The sequence below is a fragment of the Neolamprologus brichardi genome, chromosome 14 (genome assembly GCF_056152115.1).
Source record: "Neolamprologus brichardi isolate AB-2024 chromosome 14, ASM5615211v1, whole genome shotgun sequence".
NCBI classification, from domain to species: domain Eukaryota; kingdom Metazoa; phylum Chordata; class Actinopteri; order Cichliformes; family Cichlidae; genus Neolamprologus; species Neolamprologus brichardi.
Genome location: NC_142117.1, coordinates 13,897,947 through 13,922,574, shown reverse-complemented (window position 1 = coordinate 13,922,574; position 24,628 = coordinate 13,897,947). Strand labels below are relative to the sequence as shown.

At 42.5% G+C, this 24,628-nt stretch overlaps 1 protein-coding gene across 12 annotated transcripts in view; it reads left to right on the top strand.

The window, feature by feature from the left end:
* mecom (MDS1 and EVI1 complex locus) overlaps positions 1–24,628 on the top strand; it is a 122,626-nt gene that overhangs the window by 27,223 nt on the left and 70,775 nt on the right. For all 12 annotated transcript variants that reach the window (XM_035911651.2, XM_035911646.2, XM_035911644.2 and 9 more), the window contains exon 2: positions 12,359–12,705. In XM_035911651.2, coding sequence (XP_035767544.2) covers positions 12,359–12,705 — 347 coding nt within the window. The remainder of the gene's footprint in view (positions 1–12,358; positions 12,706–24,628) is intronic.

Below are 24,628 nucleotides of genomic sequence, written 5' to 3'. Positions count from 1 at the left end.
CTCCTTTTCCTTCCCTTGCTATGTTTCCTTCGCACCCTCCCTCTATCCATCCTTCGCTCCCGCCTTTCCTCTCCTCCTTTCCTCACCACCAGCGGGGTCCAATTCCTCCACTTGAACGCTCAGGGCCAGCAGCGGACTGATTAGACCCACACCCCCAGCTGCGCTTCTGTGAGGACTCTGCAGCGGGACGACTTCAAATACACCTCGCTCCTGCCACCCCAAATAAAACCTGACTGGTCCTAATGGACATATTTTAATCTCCCTGGGTTATTTGAAGATTTCTTCAGCCTGCTGCTGGCCACAGCAGAAACAAATTCCTTTCGCTTTGTTGATTAAACCGCCGCCTCTCCACCGTTGCTTATCATACAGCAACGAGCCGCTCTTTTTAATTAAAAGTGAGACACCACAAGTGTGCAATTAACAGCTGGTAATTATAGAGCTCTTCAGAAGTGCAACACTCCACCTTCATTTTCAATTATATAATGGACAAGTGGCTTTTTGATCTCCAAATTAGTGAACTCTTGTAGTATTTGTTTTGTGGCAGATTTGGGGGGTTAATAGTGGCCTATGGTGGCCTGCCTCTTCCGTGATTGATGCAAGAGCAGAAAAAGGGATATTAAAAACTAAACAGTCCATCAGGAAATGCAAATCGCACCTTCATGTTAATGAGCAGGCAGCGGACCAGGCTGGCCGGCCGTGGCGTTTCATGTGGGAAAAGCAAGTGCCCACTCTGCCGCAAACTGATTAGTACATTTGAATTTGAAAGTTTAATTAAGTGCTTCTAATATAGATCGTTTTGGAGGGTGACACGTAACATTAAATGGTTTGATACTTAATTCAGCCGGCTTTTGATTGCAAAGCAAGCACGGGTAAATTTGCTGTGTGAGAGTGCTATCCCAAAGGAGGCAGAAGCCATGGACTTAATTTTAAACGTTTAACTGATAACTGATGAAAATGTTTTTTAATGACCGACGCAGTCTTTGAGTGTATAAAGCAGAACACTTGTACAGTTTTAATTACAATTGATTTCCATCTATGTACACGGTTGCGGTATTGTTAGTTGAGAGTTAGCCTTCTTTCACTCAGTCCATCAATATGAAAAAAGTAGACCCTGATTGATTTCCGACTTCATGGGTGCGTGCAGCGGGGTAAAATGAGGTGATTATTAATTGATGGAAACACTTTAATGTCTTTGGGGGATGCTTTCCAATGCCGGACCCTTTTTTTTTTCACCAGAAGTGAAAGTATCAAGTAATTCAAAAGTAAATTACTGTTTTGGCTGTTGTGATTTGTAATTGCTTTATTTCCCAAGTCAATAAAGTTCTTAAATCAATGCCCCTTTTTCACTATAGAAGCACAAACACCCCTGTTATATTGTCTTCATTTTCATGCTGACTCTGAAATCAAGCTCACATTTCTTTACATAAATATAATCAGATGTTAGAGATAATAAGATCTCCATATTAAACTGGTAAAATACGAGGAAGTTCAGCTGAGTATGACAACTGTCTTTTGATGAAGTTGAACTAAAATGTTTCAAGGATTTAAAGTGACTTATATGATACTGTTATATTGAATTCATTCGTGTAACAGATTTCTGCTTTGCTTTATACTTGCGGCTGCATTCAGGCAATCTGTCATTAATTCCACAGTCGTGTCACTCCAAATATGTATGTAACCGTAGAGGAGGGGAGGGGGGAAGCATGAAGTCAACAGTCCCAAGTCACTCAAGCACTTTGGAATTTTGCATTGGTGAATATTGGCAGTTCAGTGTGAAATAAACACCAAGTATTTAAATTTAAACCAGGTCATTATGAATGGTTCTTAAACAAAATGTCAGTCATTAAGCAATGCCATGTGGCTCTGCTTAGATTTCCTGTTCAATTTAATTTAGCAAAAAAAGAAATGGGGGGGGATTTCTTGTATCCCGTCTGCATGGAACGCTGAACACTTGTTACAAGTTGGCATTTCCCGTCTATTCCCCCTGAACGAGGAGATGGATTGTCAGTGATGTGTTTTTGATTGTGTGTATGTGTTGCTGTGTGCATGTGCATGTGTGTTCTCAGTCTAATCTGAGCTGCTGTTACTGTCATGTCCCTCTCCTTCCTTCATTGTCCCTCTGCATTCCCACCTTAATCTCACTGTCATTTGGCAGCTGTCACTCTGCATTTATGCCCACCTCCTACTCCACACACACGCACACAAACACACACACACACACACACACACACACACACACACACACACACACACGAACACTCCGGTTCCCTCACCTGCATGAAAAACCTTTCAAGTGAATTTGAATAAAGAAAAAAAGAAGCTTTTTGATGTATCATCAGATGTTTCATCTAAACAATTTAATTTACACCAAATTCTAGCTACACTTTAGAAATTTTTAATAAATTGTTTCTTATGATAATAATTTATGACACTTTTTAAAAAATACAATAAAAATATATAAGAGTTTCATATTCAAGAGGTAAATATGAGCCTCCCTCAGTCCTCACAGGGCCCGATAATGTTTATGCCTGGACTCCCATGCAGTGCTGTGTAGTGTGTTACACAGGAAGACAACAATCCCCATACAAGACCAAAGTCCTACTGTATTGTCCAGTTAAATCACCTCCTAAATAGAGGGAAATTGACATCCATAACAAATAACATAACAGCTTCAGTGCTCCGAGGGGGATTTTGTTGCTCGGAGCACAGGGCTGAATGTTAGCCTTCCAGCAATCATTAAACAAACATCCTCTCCAGGACCTCTCCATGCCTGGGTCTATTCCACATGTCACACTGTGGTTTGGAAAGCCTCCGCATGCGCAGACATTATTGTATGTAACAAGTTCTGTAACAAAGTTAAGGTAGAATTGGCCTGCTGCTGCGTTAGTGGTCAAGGCAAGCAAAGTCTGAGAGTAGAAAAGCAGCCCTCAGACAAAGTCTATTCATATCCAGAAATATTAAATAGAGGATGTCAGGTGGGTAGTAGGTGGTCACCTTGTCACATTAAAAACACTCTCAGTTTTCTTTCCTTACCAAACACAGACCTCGCTCTGAATGAATTCAGCTCTTTAAGTGAGTATCAGGCCTGGTGTTTTGAACCTGTATCCAACATTTTTTTTGAATAATCTGAGTCTGTATGTTCTCATGCTTCCGAATCCTTCCAGAAGGGGGAGGATCTGTAATTCATGTGGTCCATTGTGCATGTTTGAACAATGCTCACACTGATAACCTCTGACCCTCAACTGCAGTGGCATAACAGTTTCAAGAGGCTGCTTTATGTGAGAGAAATTAGAAATGGGAGCTGTGACCAGAAAAACAAACTCTTTGAAAGGGGTCGATGTGCAGGACAGGTTCAGTAGCACCAGGATTACACAGCGGTATTAAAATTGCCACATCCACAGAGAACACAGGGTGTACATGTCTCTGTTTCTTTCTCACTTTTTTCGGTTTGTTACTTTTGTGTGTGTGTGTGTGTGTGTGTGCGTGTGCGTGTGTGCGTGTGCGTGTGTGCGTGTGTGCGTTTCTCCAAGTGATGACTTTGAGTTTGTCACATGTCTCAGCCCTGTGTTGAAGGCCATTTGTCAATGGGGGAATCATTATACATGTTCCTGTCCCCCTCCCAGATGGGCATGGTGATCACCACTGACCCCCTGTGACAACCACAGCACCTTCATTATGTCACCACGGCCACCCTGTCACTACAGCAACTCTTTAACCGTCTGTGTGACACCCCTGGGTGAGACTCCAATCTCTCATCCAGAGGCCTGCCTGTCTCCGAGCTTGTCACTCTGTGCGCACACTGAGCCTGGATGTCTCTGTTGCCTGTGTGTTTACACCTTACTCCATCTGCCTTTTTTTTTATCATTTTATTGTATTAAACTTTAACAAATCAGCCCTGTAACTAACAGTAATATTAGTTACTGGTTCCCTAAACAGCTACAAACAACATCTTTCTATCATCTATTAGACAACTGACAACTAGACAACTGAACCTTCAATTAATAAAATAATTTCCTAGTGGGCACTATAGATATACATTTTGTCCTTCCCAGTGGGATTATTATAGATAACACACTGGACACTACACTATTACCTCTCCCCCTATTTTCTAATCAGCAATTATTCAATTATGTCCCAACAGTTGGAGGGTATTGCCAATGTCGGGTGGGGGGGACCCCAGGGTCCCGCAGAACGCCTGTGATTAGTGTTGCATCTGCAGAGAGGTGACAGAATCCCTCTTCAAATATTTTGTCTTCATTTTACGGCTCTGAGATGCAATTATGGAGCAGCAGTTCATTACAGCAGCACGCAGCGCTTCATGTTTTATGCATGTCGCCTCATTTAGGGCCTTTATTAATGAGCCAGGCCTGACCAGGCTGCTTGAGACTATACTGCAGACTGTGCGATGGCCACCAATGGCTTGTGTTTGTGTAGGTGTTTGCGTGCTGGTGGTATGAGTAAGTAGGAGTAAGGAAGTGGGGGGAAGGAAGGAGAGTGAACCAGAATGAAGGCTAGATGGAAAAACACAATAAAAAATGTCACTGAGAGAAAACTGAATGAAACAGAAAACGCGTGTGGTCAGTGCGGTGGTCACTTCGCCACTGTGCCCTCTTTATACCCAGCAGCCGGCCTCGTAATGCGGCTCTAGTGTTGAGACTGGTGCAGACTGGTTTGGCTTTAAGTCAGTACATTGAAGGGGTGGGGGCAGCAGGGGTGACTAACCGCACCTCCCTCCGCAGAAGAAACTCCATCTGCATCCAACATTGAGACAGATGAGGCCAATTTGGGTCCTTAAATTTCTGGGCTGTGATGGATGTGGGGTGGCTGTGCACGCTGAGAGGTTTGCGAAGGGAATGGGCGAGAGAGAGGGGAGACAGGTGAGGAAAGTGAGAAAGAGGGGGACATTCAGTGTGACACAGAATGTGAGAACAGGGAAGGAAAGAAGGGTGAAGGAGACTCACCTCTGAGCATGAGTGGTTTGAATTTATTGCTTAAATTGGTGTATTTATTGGATTTTTATTTTACTCTTTAATGTATGGCGCAGACATAGAAAGTTTGGAGACATGGGGTCAAATTGTTCATAAAGTTTAGAATTCTTCTGAGTGCACAGGACACACACACACACACACACACAAACAGTGGAGTTATGGAGGTGATATAATGGCGTACTCGATCCAGACCCTTGACCTGACAAATTAAGCTATGAGGCTAACAGCAAACATCGGTATGTCTTTATGCTTGATGCCCGCACACAGTATGTTTGGGCACTTTCTTTGCAGGTTTCAGCTGAAGCAAATCTGAAGCTAATGTGCTGGAAATGCGAGTAACAAAAAATGTCTTTGTTGGATTTTTTTTGTTTGTTTTTTTCACCGCCGAGCTTCTCTTTTCTAAAGCAATCAGTGTTTGTATGGAAGGCAGAAATTCAAGAACAACATTACTGATTAACTGATACTCACTGATCTCATTTATTTGCATCTAATTATTGATATCTGCACTTAGATATTTTACATATCCTCATGAGTTACAAACTACCTTTTTTAACATTGCAGATTTTGAGTAGGTACAGACTGTATTTGCCCACAAATGTGCCCAGCTTTAACTGACTAATGGCCTTCTTACTGCAGACCAGGGCTCCATCTGGACTGCAGATCAGCCCCCTTTGATAAGAACTACCATCCTCAGGCCTACATAAATATTTTATCAAGTATAATGGAAATTGTCAAATCAATCTAATTGTGTAATGCATTACGAAGACATCAAACTCAAACAAAGCACATATGCTATCATTTCTTTTAACGACCAGGCCAGACTGGGCCAGGCTGGACCTGGTTGAGCTGGCGGTTTTGTACCCAGGGGGCCTTCCGCAAGGCTGGGGTGGCTGGCAGCAACCACTCTGGATATACATCTCACGCAGACTGGCCTCACTCACATTTCATCAAAGGAATCAATTTCTCAAATGTGCACAACTGTGAGCCATAATTATATTAGGGCCCAATGGCAGTTAGCCATGACATGAAAGAGAAAGAAAAAGAGAGAGAGAGGAGGTAGAAAGAGAATGCTCATCTATGCAGGTTTGAACTGGAATCGTTGTTATTGTTAAAAATGGGCAATTTTTTAGGTCAAGCATATTTTTTTAGCTTTGGTGAAAGTAACTCTTCCACACGTTTTTTTTTCCTAGATTTTATAGGTTTGCTTTCATTTTTCTATAGCTTAGTGGAAGATTGCTGATGCTGCTGTCTAAAAGGAAGATAGAAGGATGAGGACACAGAAGCAGGAAGATAGATGAAAGGAATGGCGCAGGTGACCAGAGCAAACAAATCAAAAGCTTAGGGTGTGTGACATGCTGCAGGGCGCTGAGCTGGGGGTAATTTCAGAGGAAAACACGTACGAGTTTATGGGATTAATGACCTTTGTCAACATGTTCTTTACACATGTCACTTCAGAGGCAGGCACTTTTTAAAATCTTGTTTATTTGCACTTCTACTTCTAACTCAAGCAAGCAATCAGCAGGCACTCATTAGGAAATTAAGATCCGCGTCTCAACACAGGCATGCTCATGAGTTGTTGTTGATTACTTCTTTACTTCTGTCTGTGGCTTTACGATGGATCAGGCAGATTCCATAAACTTTGTATGGCCACAGTCTTAGCATGAAGTATGCTATGCACTATTTCCCACCATAATCCCCTTTCTCCTTATATCTTTCCCCTTCTCTTTACATTTACTCCTACTCGTTCTTCTCATCTCCTCTATCCCAGGGTCATTGTATAATGCAGAGGGCCCTCTCTCTGTGCACCAGCTGATGTATGGCTTGTGGAAACAATGTGAGTACTGGGCTGTTATTCTGTTTGCTTTACATTTGACAGGCTTGAGTTAGCGTCCGACTGGGATCCTATCTCATTAGGCCAAATGCTAGGCTAAAACAATCATAAAAATCATTTGGCAACTGGCATCCCACTTAGGAACACCTGTCAACATACAGGCGGAAGATAAACTCGTGAAATTGGAGTCAGGGCCCGGATTGAATCGGGATGCGGGATAGAGATGGAGGGAGGAGTGAGCAGGAGAGATGCCCATATGCTCCATGTTGTTCGCGACTTAATGGTATGAAGTGGCTGGGCTGATGCAGAGACTTCCTTGTTGATGATATTGATTGTGGTTTTAGGATGTAAAGTGTGTGTGTGTGTGTGTAGGGGTGTGTGTGTGCGGCACATCCATCTCTGTGTTCATCAAGATTTCATTCATTAGCGTTTCATTAATAATAAATGTGATTTGTTAATCATCCACGTTGATGTTCCGAGCACACACAGCAATTTTTTTTTACAGAAAAATTCATAAAGAAAAGGACTTTGTATATGCATGCGTGTCAGTCAGTAGCTCACAACTGCATGAAACGACACAAGCCTCCCCTCAATCTCACCATTTTTTTTTCTTTTATGCAAACACACATTTTCTCCCCCTCTCTCGATTCCTCTCACAGGCCTCTCTCTTTCCCTCTGCTGTTTCTTCCCCTCCTCTCCCTGTCTAAACATACATCTTTATCAAGCGGTTGTTGTCAGACAACATTAGATAATTAATAGGCCATTTGTCAGGCCTGTGAGAAACATGTTAAAATCCCCGAGCAGCTCGGCAGATAAATCCTGGCGCATACACAGACTCCTTTGTTGTGTCAGCCTGCCATCGGAGCTGCAGATTTACCATTAAAGGACGCTCATTATTAATCTCAACTAATGCTAATTAATTAGGTGTCTGTGTGTGTGTGTGTGTGTGTGTGTGTATGTGTGCGCGTGCACAGGGACCAGCTCAAAGTTTCAGTTTGTTCCACGGTGTTAATTGGTAACTTCGCCCACGGCCCTTAATGGAGTGTTTTCCATTTGGAATGGGGAGTCATTGACTAAGACAAGGGGGAAAAAACATGGACAATGCTCTCATTAATTAACACTGTGTTAAGAGCTCTGCACCCGTTAGTGTGTGTTTATGTGTGTGTGTGTGTGTGCCAGCTTAAACATTTTGCATAATACAAATACCAATTTGTAATAATATGGAGTGAAGGCAGCTATATAAATGGTATTTATTTAAACATACAGTAACAGAGCATTACTTACACAAAACCATCTTTGATGTATTTTCTGGTCTCTCTGGGAGTAAGCATGAAAAGCATAAAAGAAACACAAACACATAAAGCCACTAGAACAAAATTTCACATTCACATATTTTTATATGATTTGTTTAGATTTTTACCACATTCTGTCTAACAAACCATATCTTGTTTTAAATGTGGAAATTCTTGGTGGTCTGAGAACCAAATGTTGACAGATAAACTGTGGACAATTGCCTAAAACTGTTGTTGTCGAGCTACCTACAGATTTGAATGTTTGTGCTTCGTATCAGTCAGTTCCACAGTCACCCCAATGGACCCCCGGACCAAAAGACTCCCTAAAAGCGGTGTTAAGGCCTCCATTAAGCACAAAGACAGAGTTAATTAGGAAGCTTATTGCCTCTCCCGAGGCCATGGGGCTCCAAACGCTCTCCTATGCACCCTGCTGAGGGAATATAGCCGCACAGTGATGCACTGTAATTAACAGTACTTAGCAAATCTACAGCAGTCATTTTCTGATTGGCAGTAGCTGTGAGAGCGTTAAAATTAACCAAATGAAAGATAATTATTTTTATGTGTTTTGAATTCAGTCACAGTCTCTCGGGGTATCTTGTTTTTCAGGACAAAAGCAGAAACAACAGCAATCATGCTATGGCCCTTCGGACTCTGCCAAATATTTTGAGTATTTGTGTTTTCAGTGCTCATTTTTACTGCACAGATATTCTTCCTAAGTTCTTGGAACAGCAGAGCAAACTGATTTCCTTGGTGCTTGGATATAAAGCGAAAGCAGGGATGTGATGAAGTGTGCAGTTTTTAAATGTGGATGATGACAAATGGAGGAGATCATATGTGATAATGTTTGACCTGTAGTACAAGGGTGAGACCCCATACATCGCCTCATGCCTGGCTGTCTGTTATCACATGAGAAAAATGATGTCTACAGATAAGCACGAGGGCCGCTCCACATTAGGTGAGAAGTTAATTTCCATATTTCATGATCTAAGACCCCCATCAATCAAGTCTTCGAGCTCTTTCTCTGGTAAATGATTTGTACTCTAAATTGTCTTCAGGCTCAGTAGATGAATGATGTTTTCATCTCATTGTATACTATGAACAGACATACAGTGGAAAAACTCTTTTCCTAACTTCACCCACTGTCTACAAATAATAAAACTCATGGTTAGCTGACAGATTCTTTATTTTTTAAGTCTTAATATTTTTGACTTCTCCAGCTCTTCCTCCCCTGCTAACAACAAGACGCAGCCAAATAATTAAATAAAATGCAGACAAAGAATAGAGCTGGAAAAAAAGACACACAACTGTTTTTAACAGCAGGAAAGACAGCGGATCAAAGAACCAAAAAAAAAAAAAAAACTAAGAGAGGAGGGGTCGAGTATGTCCACAGGTAGGTTATTCTCTCTGTAAACATATGTATCCATTTGTCCCGTGGGTGCGTCCTCTTGGCGTCCCGTCAGCACTGGCTGGGTCACACCTCCATTAGGGGCTTTGTCACAGTGATTAATAGCTCTTTCTATCATCTTTAATTCACTCCCTGATGATGGCGGCCGTGCTCGCTGCTTGGGGTAATCATGTGATGTATGAGTTCGCCCAACACATTGTGGCAGAGGTGAAAATCATTCCACCCATGCAGATAGCAGGGCCGGGAACGAATGTTTTCCCTCTTAATAAAAATTAATGAATTTGGCATCAAGCTCAACCATTTGAATACATGATGTATAAGTATGTGTGTGCATGTCTGTGTTTATTCTATATGCCAGTATGTGCTTTCCTGTGCTAATGGCTGATTCTGATGAGGAGATAATTTTGTTTCCCTCACTGTTTTGCTCTTTGTCTTTTGGATACATAAACATCAAAGTTTCTCAGGAGTGCACCCCCTCCCCCCTTTTTGCCCCCTCCCGTGCTTGCTGGTACTATCTTGATGTGCAATCTGTGTTATTAACGCAGTTGAAGTCATGAGCATGCTCTGAGATGGAGTTCCCCTTCTCAATCCAAAATTCTTTTAGAGCTCCCACTTTGATGAAGGGCGTCAGCTTGCAATGGTGAAGTAATGTCCATTACTGAACAAACAAATACGACCGTTTGCTGCATGTAGGCAGAGCATTAAAAATGCATGCACTCACACACACACACACACACTGATCTGATCATCCAACTGCAGTGTCACTGCTGTCCACACACCTAAGCAAAGCCCTAAGACTAAATTATCAGTCATCTATACATGAGACCACAATTTTCAAAACTCTGCACATAGCATATTTGTTTTCAGCAATCGTTTACTTTACAGAAACATATATGTTTATGAGACAAAATGCTCTTGTGGAGTCCAGTGGACCAGAGGAATTCCTGGCCTGAATCAAATATAAACTTGGAGACCAGCGTGAGAGGGAAAATGTCAGAGGAGAAACAGCAATGGTGGGATACAGTTACCTTTAAAAGCTCTTGTCCCTCTACCATGTGGCAAACTTCACATCCAGGCCTCTAACCACGTTACACAGTCTCTGTGCTGAAAATCATTACCCTTACTCCCAGAGCCACATTGGGTTTCATGCCCGGCCCAGTCCAGTCGAGTCTTTGAAAGACGTCTCCTTTAAATTCCCTGGGCCCACACAGTGTGTATGTCAAACACAATAGTTGTACACGGTGTAGACACTGTGATCAGGTATTGCTGCAGGGAATGACTATCAGAACTGCTTTAGTTGTAAGTGCGCCTTGACAAAACATGCACGCACAGGTGCACATGCTGGATTACACAGAAAATAATAATATAATAGAGAGCTGATTCAGCAAACTATGTTCATAGATTTTTTTTTCTTTGCCACAGCAAACACACAGTTTGACAGGAATTATGATTCTTACTGACAGAGGAAAACATCTTACGTACTACTTATGCAGTATTTTACAGTTTTACATTCCTCTTCACCACAACTTGTGTTCTGACCTTGAGAAAAATGAAGTCTGCATATATTTACAAATGTGTAGCTCGCTGGTCTTGGCTTATCTTGTGTGTCGAGTAATGTAGCAAGCATACAAATATTGAAGTGCATTGGTTTTGTTCAAGTCTTAAGTCAATTTCTCAGGTTAGTTCATGACCGCCTGTGGCCAATCACAATGCCCCATTTATTCAATCAGACACATGTTTAATTCAAGGCCAGTGAACAAGAAGTGCGTGTGTGTATCTGGGTGGATCAAAGGTTCCGTGGCTGACAGCGCTGAGGTACAGTGTCACACAGGAAGCCTTTCAGGAATGTTCCTCATCCCAGGGATGGGTTGTTGAGCCTCATTAGCAGAGCTCCTTCTCCCTGTGACCTGTCAGTGTGTGTTAGGCACAGCCCACCACAGAACAGCAGTTTCCTGTGGATCATTTCCGGCTTTTAGTGTCTTTCTGTCCCACCCTGCAACACCTGGCTAGCAGCCCGTTGCGTTCGCTGGCTCAGTTACTGCCTTGCTGTGTCTTTGCTTGCTTGGTGACATCTCATATATGATGTTGTATTTAAAACGTCCTACCTGTACATATGACTTTATATTTTAAATGCAACTGTTTTTGTAAATTAATGTGCTTATTTCAATCTACCTCTATTTCAAAGACTTCACAGCATTGCAAGTTTATACCATCACAGATTGTTTCAACACTGGGAATAATTCAATCTTTATTTCACTATTAGGCTCAACAGCCACATGTGCCACTCTAAAGAAGCCCAGTGTGGGTTGAGGGGTCGTGCTTCAATATCCTGTTTCACTCCACTCACAATAAACCCTAGTGTGTGTCTCTCTGTTCCCTCTGTTTTCACTGCACATTGAAGAAAGAGTTCAGGAAAAAGAATTATAAAACAGCCAGAATAGCACAATGCTGGGTCAACTTTGCTTTCCCACCTTGGCATCACGTCAACCACATGGCAGACTTACCTTTGTGTTTTTGCCGTAGGGCCCAAAAACTTGCTTAATTCCTAAGGCAGGAACATGCCAGGCGAGTACAAATTATAAACAAGAAGTGGGCTCACTTCATGATCTCCTGTTTTTTACTACTAATTTCCACTGCAACAGAATGAAGGTTTCCTCGCATGATACATTTGCTGTTTTCAGACCCGAAGGCCCTTCTGTCTCCTACTGTTTATTTGAACTAATCAAGTTTTCATATGTTGTCCTCCATCTCTGAAGTAAGTTAAAGAGATGGGAACAATAACCTGTTGCCACTTTATGTCATTGGACATGACCCTCACATCAAGACTTCTTGTCTCTTGCAGGTGACGGAGATGATAAGATACCTCTTTATCCATCCGACATCTTAGACGACGTATGCGGCTCTGATGGGGATCCTACACCTTCTTCGGCCCTGCCAGAAGACCCGGCATCACCTTCACTCTCTGACGATGAGTCCTCTCCACAGGACCATCTGTCATTCCAACACCAAAGCATCTTTTTCCCCCAAGAAGATCTGAGCATTCCCTTTGACTTTGAATTGCGAGATTCAACCGTTCCATCTGGAGGGCTGGGCATCTGGAGCCGTAGGAAGGTGAACGTCGGGGAGCAATTTGGACCATATGAAGGAGAGCACAGGCCTTGTCTCCAAGATCCTACTCAAGGCTGGGAGGTAGGAACATATACAAACTCCTGTATTTCATTATGTTATCTAGTGACAGGGAATAAATGTTTATAGGTGGCATCAAAGATCCTTTAGGCAACCAGGGTGCCCAGATTAAAACAAGAAGTGTTTATGTGCATTTATGTGACATAACTGCATTTCACTATGTTTTTTCTACAGCAGTAGTATCACACTTTTTGACAAGACGGAATTTCCTTCCCCTGTACACTGTGTAGCGTTCACATCAGTCCACTTTTTATTTCCTCCCATGTCGTCATGTTCACATTTAGCACAGTGACCACAAAGTTGTTGCTGCCGTTTGTTGCCCAATGATGTAATGTTAGGTCAGCGCGACTGAAAGAAAGTGAGTTGAGCTCGTGCTCTTAACTCAATTAAAATGAAAAGCCATAAATCCCTTCTTCATCCCGGTTAGGGACCCAGTGCGACCACTGGCAAATCACATATTGGTCAGCAGACACAAAAAAATCGAATGCAGGGTCACGGCACAAGGTCAAAGGTTAGATGTGGTCTCTGTCAGTGTCAGGCTAGTTCAGTTTTATGGAGCAGGACGGAGAGGCGCGGGGGAGTATTGGCTTCATTCAGACTCCCAAAATAGATCCTCTCTCATTTGAACGTGAGGATTTAGACTTTGAAACTCAGGGATTTGTAGCGCAGAGCCAGGCTCATTAAGAAAAGCCGACCATGCAGCTCACTGAAGTGAGAAGTCAAGGTATATAAAGAAAACGATGATTCAATACGGCATTTTTCCTCTTTGTAGAGTCTAACTACAGAGAATGTTTCCGTGCTGCACTTTATAGCTGACTGAGAGCATGTTGGTAAAATATTAACATTCAGCTCATATAAATAGTTTGGGATTTGGACTCGTCCTCAGTTGGTTTGCACCATACAGCATTAATCCAGCCCATCAGTTCAAACTCAGTGGTTTTTGCTCCTTAGCTATTTTATTATTTCTTTTTAAGCTGAATTTCTCCAGGAAGCAACTTCTACCTCTTTATCAACTGCAGAGCGGGATGCAAATATAAATTTGCGTTAAATTGAAGTGATGAAATAGTCTTTATTTAAGCCAATTTTCATGATATAAAATCATAATATGAAGTCCCTGTCTCTCCCAAAGAGATTTACAGCTGGTTGAACAAGCTCTGGGTTATTCTTTTTCCCAGGGAAGGAAATAAAGAAAAAAGGTTTCATGAATTTTAATCCTGTGGTAATTTATGGGGAGCTTGAATAATAATATGTATTTAAGAAGCTGAGGAGCTTGGATGTGAGTGTGCATATGTGTGTGTCTTGGGGCAGGCGGATGGGGGAGTTGAGGGGAAAGATGGGATCCTGGCGAGGCAGCACTGTATCACAATGTTTAATTACCGCCCTGACAGCAAGCCATAACTCTTTCCATTAAGTAAATAAGTTGTAAAGAATTTATGATGAAATGCCACATTATTCAGAATGGATATTCAGTGATGACATCCCTCTGCATTAAATATGGTAAACACCATTAAGCCCTCCTGACCCTCCCCCTCTTCTCCCATGCCCACCCGTTTACTATCCCTCGGCCATCGCTCACCCCACTCCCTCCGCCTCCCTTTTGCCTGCAACCCGTCAATATGCCAATAACCCTGCGGAGGGTCTGTAAAAATAAAATTGATTTGGTAAATGTGAGCTAAGATAGATATGTTTGCTTTCATCATCAATCCCGCACGGCGCAGCAAGGTGATGTCACCGACCGGGGAGCGATAAAGTGGCGCTCCCATCTGGAGCTTTTGATCTAGGGCTCTGAAGCAGCCCAGGCCAGTGGTGACAGACTGGGGAAAGTTTGTCACCAGGGAGGCCACCACTTCTCAGCGCCATCACCATAAATTTGGGAGCTTTATTCATAAAGGGGAAGAATGAGTTATGGCATCCATGATGCTTTATGAATACAGGAATGGTGACTTATGGGAAAGATAGCTTCTGTAAATAAAAGGCAGAGAAGCAGCGGCGAGGGATCTGTCAAGCTCACCTACGCTGTCGCATGCAGAACCAAAGTGCTGACCGTGCGAGCAGTTGTGTGCACAGTGTGAATGTATTTGTGTTTGTGTGCATGCTTAGGCAATTATATTAGTTAGTTGTGTTGTTTTTTATGAGTGAATTGTGTTTGTGCTGAGGATGTTTGATTGTATAGATCTAATGTTACCTGTGTCAGTCTGAAATCCTTAAATCAGACACTAGTTCAGAGCTCTGCCTTATCACAAAGAAAAGTTAGAGCACTAGAGGAAGAAAGATAGAGAAATTGGGGTCCTGAAACAACTTTAAAGATATGTCAGAATTTAATTCTCAAAACACTGAAAACAATAAAAACCTTTAAGGATTTATGTGTTATTCAATCTAATGCCTAAAATAAGCAAAATTATTTAAGGTGGAGTAGTAGTATGTATAGGTTGTCAATTAAATTTAAGCAAATATGTTCTGATTCCCATCATTTGAAGCAGACATTCAGAGCCTCGAGATAGTCCAGAAGGATCAGTAATCCAAGGTTTGTTCCATGAGACAAACCATCATCATACAGCAGCAGTTTAATGATCCAAAACGCACCTCAGAAATTTCCAAAACTACCAAGAGACCGAGCTGTCATTTTTCATGTCACAATCCCGCTCAACGGCAAAGGGGAAGAATATCAAATACTAAAATATTTTGAAATGTATTTGTCACAGATTTCAGTCAAATATTGAAGTTAATATTATGGTGTGATGAAAGATGCATTAAATCTGAAAGAAATGTAGGTGTAAATGTTTTACATACCGATGGTGTAAGATTTATTCCTTTTTAACAAAAACAGAAACATAAATGCCGCTTTATGACTTAGGATTCATATTCAACTTTAGTGAACTAAATTTCATGACAACGAGAACAAATTTCAAATAAATCCAAATGGTGTTAAATATCTTCAGCTTTGAATATAATTGGGATCTTGTAAAACAAACAAAAATAATCGTTTTGCATTCAGCCTTTCTTAGAATATGGATGTTATGGCCTGCACTTGCCCACAGTATTTGCATGTGTTTCCCCATGGCCTCCTTGAAAATACTCTTAACGCCTGGATGCCCACCAGTCCATATTCTGCTGTCTCTTTCTCTGAGTCGTTAGCATTGAAATTCAAACTCCATTTGTGTCTGTCCTCTTCTCAGCAGCAGCAACAATAAGACAGACAGCTAAAGTCCCGGAGAGAGTTATCCGGCACTCAATGAGCCTTTGGGCTCACCCAAACTTGGAGCCCCACAGGATTATGGTTCCTGGCCTTAGAAAACTGGGTGCCTCCTGCTGGAGGAGCACTGGGCGGAGCAGGTTAGGGATACGAGGAGGGGTGGGATGGCGAGTGGGGCGGGACAGGGGCGCTTAGGGTCTTTGTGCACCTCTTGAGGGAGAAGTGGAGGTGGAGGTGGAGGCGATACTGTTGGTGGCAGTGGTGGTGGTGGGGAGGTGGTGTAGGAGATTAGCAGTGATGGTGAATGGGAGTAGAGGATTAAATGGCTGGGCAGGGCCTTTCCAGGCTCTGCCTGTCTTCTCAACCTCCCAGTCATGAGAGGATGGGAGGATGGAAGGAGGAGGAGTGGCAGATGCCTGACCAGGAGGAGGTTCATCTTTTCACTTAGTGTCAATTCAAAACGGTGTGCTTGTGATTAACTGCAACACAATAATAAATATGTTTTTTAACAAGCCTTTAAAAAATCGTAAATCTTAAAATTCAGGTTCGATTTGTTGATAAAACTTTATCCTAAAGAACCTTAAGCAGTCACATTGATCATATAAGGGAGGTGTCGGGTCATATTTACTTAACAGCAAAAATAAATAAATTTAAAAAATTAAAAATCAATCTGAAGTGTTTTGCTACGTAAGCATTTTATACGTTTACTATAAACTAGGAAATGAAGCATTTGTGTGTCTGCATGCTGCATGTGTGTCAGTGTATGTTTTTATGTATGCATGTGTGAGACAGAGTGTGAGAGTGTAGATGGAGGGCGTTTCAAGAGGGCGTGTTTTCTGTGCACGGATAAGCTGCTGTCCTGAATGAATGCAGATGTCTCTGGCTGGCTGTCCGCCTGTCCTCTGTGCGCTGATGGCCTGTCACCTCTCTCTGTCACGAGGAGAAAGAGCCACTCTCAGTCCTGGCTAAAAGCCTCTTAATCCCCCAGCCCCTGCCACATCCCATCTACTGTCAGCATAGATGGCCCTGCCCACAGCAGCGCTTAGAAAGGCCAGCACTAGGGATGAACCTCTCTGTCACTCACGCGCTCCCTCAATGGGCACACATCTTCACATTTTCACACATTTACACACACGCGCGGGCGTAGTTTTCAGAAATTCAAAGTGAAAAAGTCTTGCATCTACAAAGGCAACGTGAACAGCGGTTGTCAATGCATTGTGCCGTGCGAACACAAGGCAGCGCTGACATCGTTGTGGGAACCTACGAGAAGCGCACCAACAAAAGCACCAACTGACCGCTGGGACACTGTGTGCAATAACACAGGAACACTATCACTGAGGTAGGCAAGTACAACCACCAAATGTGTCACCTAACAGACAGGATGTTCTGAACAAGACAGATTTTCCTGATATCTGAGCCCCAGTCACTCACAGGTTTATTTATTAACTCCTATAATTAAACTATAATAAAACAAAAAACATTGCCATTGGAATGAAACTCATGTTGGAAGATCCCACCACTCACCCTTTACATATCACACAAATCATTAGTGACAATGCAGAAAGTGTCGCTGCTCTATACAAGGTTCTGAATATGTTACGATGCTTTTATGCAGGAAAACAAATCTTGCACTTCAAATCAAAATTATAGCTGTCACCTGCAATTTAACTCTGTAAATCATTTTCTCCTTATCTAATCAAACACTTCAGTAACACTAAAAACAGGGCAGATATTGTCTTTTGGCAGTCTTTCCGTAATCATACTGTATTTGCCTTGACCAGCACTACCAGCAATGACAATGTCAAGATACACTGACCCATTTAATATCTGAAGGTAAAAGCAGTTTAACTTTTGAAGAATTCTCCAACTTCACCATTCGTCTTCTCTGGTGACATTACGGTACATACATGTTCAAGAGAAATGCTGCACAAGAGCAAAGCAGCCTTTTAAACAGTGTGCAAACAATATAAATTGCATTCTTTATGAGCTCAAATGCATCATATATGTCAATGTGATCTCCAGAATCAATCACAGTTTTGTTCTGCTATCCCAACCTGTCTGTCTACTATATTTAAATAACAGGAATTCATAGATGTCAGGAAAAAAAGCATAAATTTGTAACAATTTAATTACTTCAGTTAGAAAACTAACAAAATTGTATTGTTATATTTCAGCTAAGTAAAAACTATGTGTTTTAACCTGCTAGGCAACAAAAACACCTCCAGGCTTAATCTGAGATGTTCAAATGTTGCTGTGTGTGTAGACTCCCATGAGTCAAAACAACCCCAGAAGTGCATTCACCCATGTGTGTCAGCATCTTGCCCTTGTCTCTCCTGGTGTCTGTGAGGGAGATGGGCTTTTTGTCCTGTGTAACTGGATCTTGATTGTCTTGGACGGCAGTGATGCCCATTCAAAACCCCCAAAGACAAAGCAAGCTGGGGGTCCATCTCCCTGCCTCTCAGCTGACTGATAATCCATTTCTTTGGGTTAATCTGTTGCTTGTTGGTGCTGGTCGAGGCCAGTGTGTGTCAGTTGATCTGGGTGTTCGAGAGGTGGCGGGTAACTGATGTTCTAATCTCATGTGAGAGGAGCGAGGGGAAACGAGACACATTCATACAGACCGAATATAAGACATAACGTGTGAGGGTATTTACCGAGAGGAGTGCTGGGTCAGCCAAATCCCCCACTTTCTCCAGAGGCTACTCTTCTCTTGTTAAAGAACATAAAAACTATACAGATTTCTTATCCCCCCTTCTCCACCTTCTCCTCTTGGTTCCCCCGCCTCCTGCCTTTCCTCCGTCTGAGTTCCCAGCAGGGAGAGGAAGCTAGGTTAACTAACTGAACAAAGTCAGAGTGAATTGCAGAAGGACAAAGGCAGGCGTGAGTGGGGGCTATGCCAGTTGGAAGGTGTAGCGAGCAGCACAATACCAGGTGAAGGAGGCTCTCACCAGGGGTCCATCCAAGCAGGGCAAAGGTCACCAGCCTTATTAGATCTGAAGTGAATGGAAAAACCTGTTTGATTGAAGAAGGAGGTCAGAAAAAGCAGGGACGAGGACGGAGGAGTCCACGTATTTCAAAAGCTCAAGGCGGGGGGCATGTTTCTCTCCCTATTATACCTGACACATCTGCAAGCAAAGGTTTGAGGAGCTGATAGTGCATGGTGGGAGTCAAAACACACATAAAATGCTCTGTGCTTAACAAAGAAGGCTCAGGAACGCATGCAGAGCAAGCTCAATAACGCAGTGACACATGTCTAGACAGCCACAGATATAATGGAATTTATATGCAGGTGTATTAACTCACAGGGGAGATATAAACGCTGCTGCCTTGTAACACACATTCAGATCATCTATACTCGGCTATAGCATCTATAGCACTGTTAATACTTCTGATAGAAGAGGGAATCCTCAAAGTGAGCCTTAAAAGCTGTAACAGCTATTAGATCATTTACAGATTGAAGTAAAAGCAGAAATGAGACGTTTACCAGCTTGAGCTAATTCATTAGATCCAAGAAGCTGGACAGCAATTAGAGAACGCTTGAGCTAATATCCTCTTGTTAATTTACAATTCTGTCGGTAGTAAATGTGGAGAAAGGTCTGAAGTAAATATAGAAAAAAAATTTAAAAGAATGAACAATGACTCCACCCGTGTAAGGAGCAATCAAATCAAACGCATCTCATCATCTGCACAGATCCTTATGCAAAACAACAATACTACAAAATGCCATTATTCGCTTACACAGCAGCACTGCGTGTTTGAATAGTCCATCCATTTTCACAGTTCACCAAACCCAGTGAAATAAATGCCACAGGTTTAACACCCAAACACAGACCCACAAAATGTGCCCTCTGCACTCTGCACAGATAGGAGTGAAAATGAGGGGACCCCTAAACAGCATACAGGAAGCCGAGGTGATGAATTCCGTGTGCGGAGCCATGGAGCTAGGCCCATAGATACCTTATCTAGGGGGATTGATAGGGGAAGCACCTTCCCTTAAAACACACCACTGATTGTTTCCAAATGTCTTCCCAATGGGGTGGGTTATAGTGAGGGGGTAGACGGGGACTCGGGGGCAGAGTTTGCAGGTTTTTTATTGGTCCAGTCTGAGGAAATAGAGATGGAATAGCAACTTTGTCCTGGCTTTCCTGCCCTGTGTTGCTGCTAGTGCTTAACTACCAGTCAGATCGCATTACCCAGGCAGTAAATCTAAGTACCGGTTAACGCAAATAATCAAGAGCTAATACTGCTCTACGAAACCACTTTCTCAGTGTCTGTGGTCAGAGCTGTGCAAACAGGCACAACCCAAGGCTTTCTGCCCTCTTAGCGTCTGCAGGACTCTCCCTAGGACTCCATACTCTCACAGCTATTATCACCTACACCGAATCATAATCTCCACATACATATATGCGTCCATGTATTCCTTATGAATCATGCACATTTCTATATGTATTGTGTGGCTGGTGTGGTTTGAGTACCTATTATTGGGTTAAACATGGTAAAATTGTCAGACCAGACCAAATTTAGCACAGTAATGTGCTCCACCTTTTCCCCAATTACTCTATATTCGTACTCCAATTACAATAGAGCACGTCTCAAACCAGAACTGTGAGCAGCCAGTTCTAGAGGGAGCGAAAGTAGAGGCCCAGGGTGGCAGTAATGAGGTCTTAACCCCGACTTTGCTCTATTATGTCATAATGCTTTAATTTGAGCCATATGATAGGCTGCTGTGCACTCTTGTGTTATTGGAAAGTCAATATTTGTGAGCTGGCCTTGTCTGTTCCCCTCAGATGTCGTCCCGGAGTGAATGAAAAAAGAAAAAAAGCCAAAACTCACGCAGGAACAAATGATTGGCAGAAAAGAGGACCACACCAGGTTGTTCCAGGGTGTTGTATATACTGCTTGGTAACACGAGTTATTAAAATGATAGGATCAATTAAGATGTCTCATCTACTCTGACAGCATGAATAAATATAGAGAATTATGTCACACGTGCCGCACTGGTCAATAGAAATGTGATTAAAAAAAACACCCTTTTAGTATAACTAGTATTGATAGAAGTATTACTGCTAGTACAAGTGTACAGAATAAATCAATGTTAGTTATTTCCTGCTCATTTCACAATTAATGTAAATGTTTGGTTATACATTTACCTGAAAAAAATGTTCACTTTACCACTGTAGGTCCATATGTATTGTTCCTTTATATCTCCAGTCCACCATATTTCACTATATTTTTAGCAAAAAAAACTTTCAACCTTAATAACCTATATATAAACATAAGTTAATTTTTGAGATTTGTGATCGTTTACTGTAAATCTTATGTTGGGAAAAAAAAACTAGTGAATTTTGCTCTAGCACATCTAGCTAAAAAGCTTCTTCACCATCCCAAACACAGGAAATCCCACTCGTCCCTTCATATATGTTAAATATATGCAGAGAATGCTGGGTTTTTAAATATAAATATTTTAATTGTCATATTGTCTAGTTTACTCAGTGCTGCACTTCTGCCCACACACCTTTGACCAGCCACTCATGTCTGCATCTCTTTCTAATCTAAGCAGTTCTTTGGCCTGCTGATACAGAGTGCCAATTAACAAACAGTGTATGAAATAGTTTGTACACTGTTTGAAGGTCACATTTTAAATTACTCTGGCGCTTGTATTTAATGGGGTTAATTACCTTGGTAATAACAAAGGACCACATCCTGGCCAATAATTGTTTTCAAATTGCTTTCAGGTTGCTTATTAATGATTTAGTCCATTAGTTATTGTCATTATGTAATTACAGTATGGGATGTTTAATTATATTCAGGATAAACATGCATTCCTTTAAAAACAAAAAAAGGGTTGATCACTTCTTTTGAACAGGGTGAAGAATGTACTGCACCTGCTCATTAAGCAATGAATGATCGGATTCATTTGTAACTTTAAATGCCTTTGGGAAAATTGAAGGAAGGAAGGAATTATTGGCCAATGATATATAAGGGCTGCATTTAAAGTAACAGCAAGAATCTTTATTATACCTGTTGTTGTGTATATAAGTGTTTTGGGGTTGTTTTGAGGATGTAAAATTAATACAGCTCGTGAGTTTATATATATACATGTTTTTGTTTTGTTTTTTAAGTATGGAGCATGGAGCAGGCAATTAATGTCCCCTCATAGCTGTCACCTTTTGTCAGCAGATTAATGCAGCTTTGTCACCCAAAGATAGCGGTTAGCAGATAGTGCTTTTAGAAAAGGCAGTCCCAGAGTGACTAGGAGGAAAAGTGGGACTTAAAAACACCTATGCATAACAACTGAGGGGCAGTCTGGAAGAAGATAGCATGGGCAAAAACTAGACAGGGTAAACAGAAGAGTGATAAATGAGGCAGAAGAGAACCAAAGACAGATAAAAGGGAGTGAAGGGTGCAAGAGAAAGAGAAAATCAGCCAAAATGAATGAAAGAGAGACAAAATGAGCTGAGGAGGTGGAGAGGGAACTCGATGTCCTGTCTCTGGTACGTGCTGAGGGAGACAGATTTCCCGGTGGAGTGTTCCCAAGTGTCCCCCTGCAGTCTGTAATAGGATTTTCCAGGCTACAGCAGGTAGTCTGTGAAGGAACTTTGTTCATGGGAGCTCACAGATAAGGGTTAATGCAGCCCAAAGGTTCCTCCACTTCACACGGCGCTTTGGGAGTCTGTCGCTCCCTCCTCATCTGCCTGCAGTGTCAGCACCAATCCGTCACAAAGGATTTCTTCCCGCAAAACTCAGTGGCCATTTCTGACATCTTCAACAAACTAATTGTTGTCTCCTGCTCTGGTAAGTCCTGTGAAGTCCTAACGAGTTAGCGTCTTTTGCACAGATGAAAAAAAGTCTTGCAAAATCTATTTCTCAGCTGAATTACGCTCTGTCATCAGCCCAAAGTGGGAGAGGAGAGGAGGAGAGGATGCAAAAAAACAGATCCTGGTAGAGTGTCTTAGAGCAGAGTTTGGATCATCCACATTCCCTCCTCCAATTGTTCTCTTTCCTTAGGCCGTTTTATGGTTGCTTCCCTTCCCTCCAAGCTACTTTATGACATGCATTGTGAAGCTTTAGAGTTCTGGGCACCCTCTCATTGGGCCATGCAGTGCTTCTCCCCAGCCTGAGTGACAGTGGGCTCAGGTCCAACTGCCACCCAGGACACTGAGCCATAAATCATCCTGCTGGCACCAGATTCTACTTCCTGAACAGCTACCAGTTCCTGCAGGGGACAAAAAGGCCTTTGTGGACTTTAGGAAGCAAAAAACCTCTCCTCTCTTTAAGGACTCTGATGTTTATGAGCGATGCTGAGAAAGAATTAGGGAAAAGAGTTGTACTTTCTCTCTCATTAAGCACGTTAATAAGGCAATGACTAAACCACTGTTAACTGAATGTGAACACCTGTTCAGCAAAAGGTCCAAATCAGATCAGCTACTGTTTGTTTACATGCATCGCCATAGAAACTCCCCACTGAAATGACTTCACAGAGATAAAGTAATCAGCTTTCGGTTTCCCCATGAACCCAGCCTTCCAGTTTCATCTCTGTTAATATAAAGAACTGCCCTCCCAGAGCTGCTGCGGGCTTCGTGGCCTCCCTTCATGCCTCCCTCACTGTTTTACATTCCTTATTTCCACCAGTCTCAGTCCTGCATGTGTGTTTGGATGGCTCCACCTCACTGTCAGGCTGTGAGGGACGGCTGTTTTCCTTGCAGGCCAGATCAAGACAGGGGATTGGCCCCAGGGGGCCGAAGGATGTGAAGCTTCTGGCATGTCCCGTAAATCTAGGGTTCCATCTCCACTGCTCGATCTACACCCAGCAATGAGAACATCAATGAGGCGTGAGGATGAACATTCCTCAGACTGCTCTCGCACACAAACCCCCAGGTTTTGCTTGCAGAATAACACCTCGCTGCCCCTCTCTTCTGACTAGTGAGCTGTCCGTCTCAGCAAGTCAGTCTTTCCATCCCTGATGAAAGAAGCCAGAAACCCCAACTCTTCAGCCATGAAAGGTTTCACAAAGAGGCTGCTTGCTTCGTGTGTAACCTTGTATTAGATGATGATTATGAAAAGGCGTGTTATTCTAGAGTCTATGAGAAGTCTATGTTGATATGTGCTTCCCGTAACCATCTGCCAATCCAACAGCATTAACCTGGCAAGGCTCTCCAAACACAAGGAGTTGAAGCCGTTCACAGTCCTTACACATTAACAGCTATGTGAGGGATGTTTTTTTAAAAACTCTTTTATATGTTGTTAAAGTGTCAAAAAGTTTACATGGGACACCGCTTTCAGAATTCTTCTGAATCACTTTTTATATCTATTTTACTCTTTACCTTATTTTCATTTGTGTCTGATTCTTTTTCTACAGTGCAGACAGGCAGTCTGTCTGTTATGTTCAGGGATGAGAGGAACCAGGACAAAGGGGTAGATTGAAAAGTACACTGACCAATCAATAAGCATAGATGCACTGACCACATGGGCCCCAACCAGCTCATGCGGCCCTGTTTCTCCTCACCCAGCCAGCCATGTTAGCCACGTTAACCAGATTTTTCACCCAAATGGAAATGCAGCCTGTCACTTCCATGCAGCCTCCAACTGCTGTGTCTGTCCAATCCGTCACTGCGTGCTAGCGGCCGCACAAATAGGCCTGCCACTCTCACTGTCATCTGAGTAACGGATGTCCCATCGTTACCACGGGGTGGGACCAGGCAGCACTCAGGTCCACTTTCGCTCCTCCTTAAT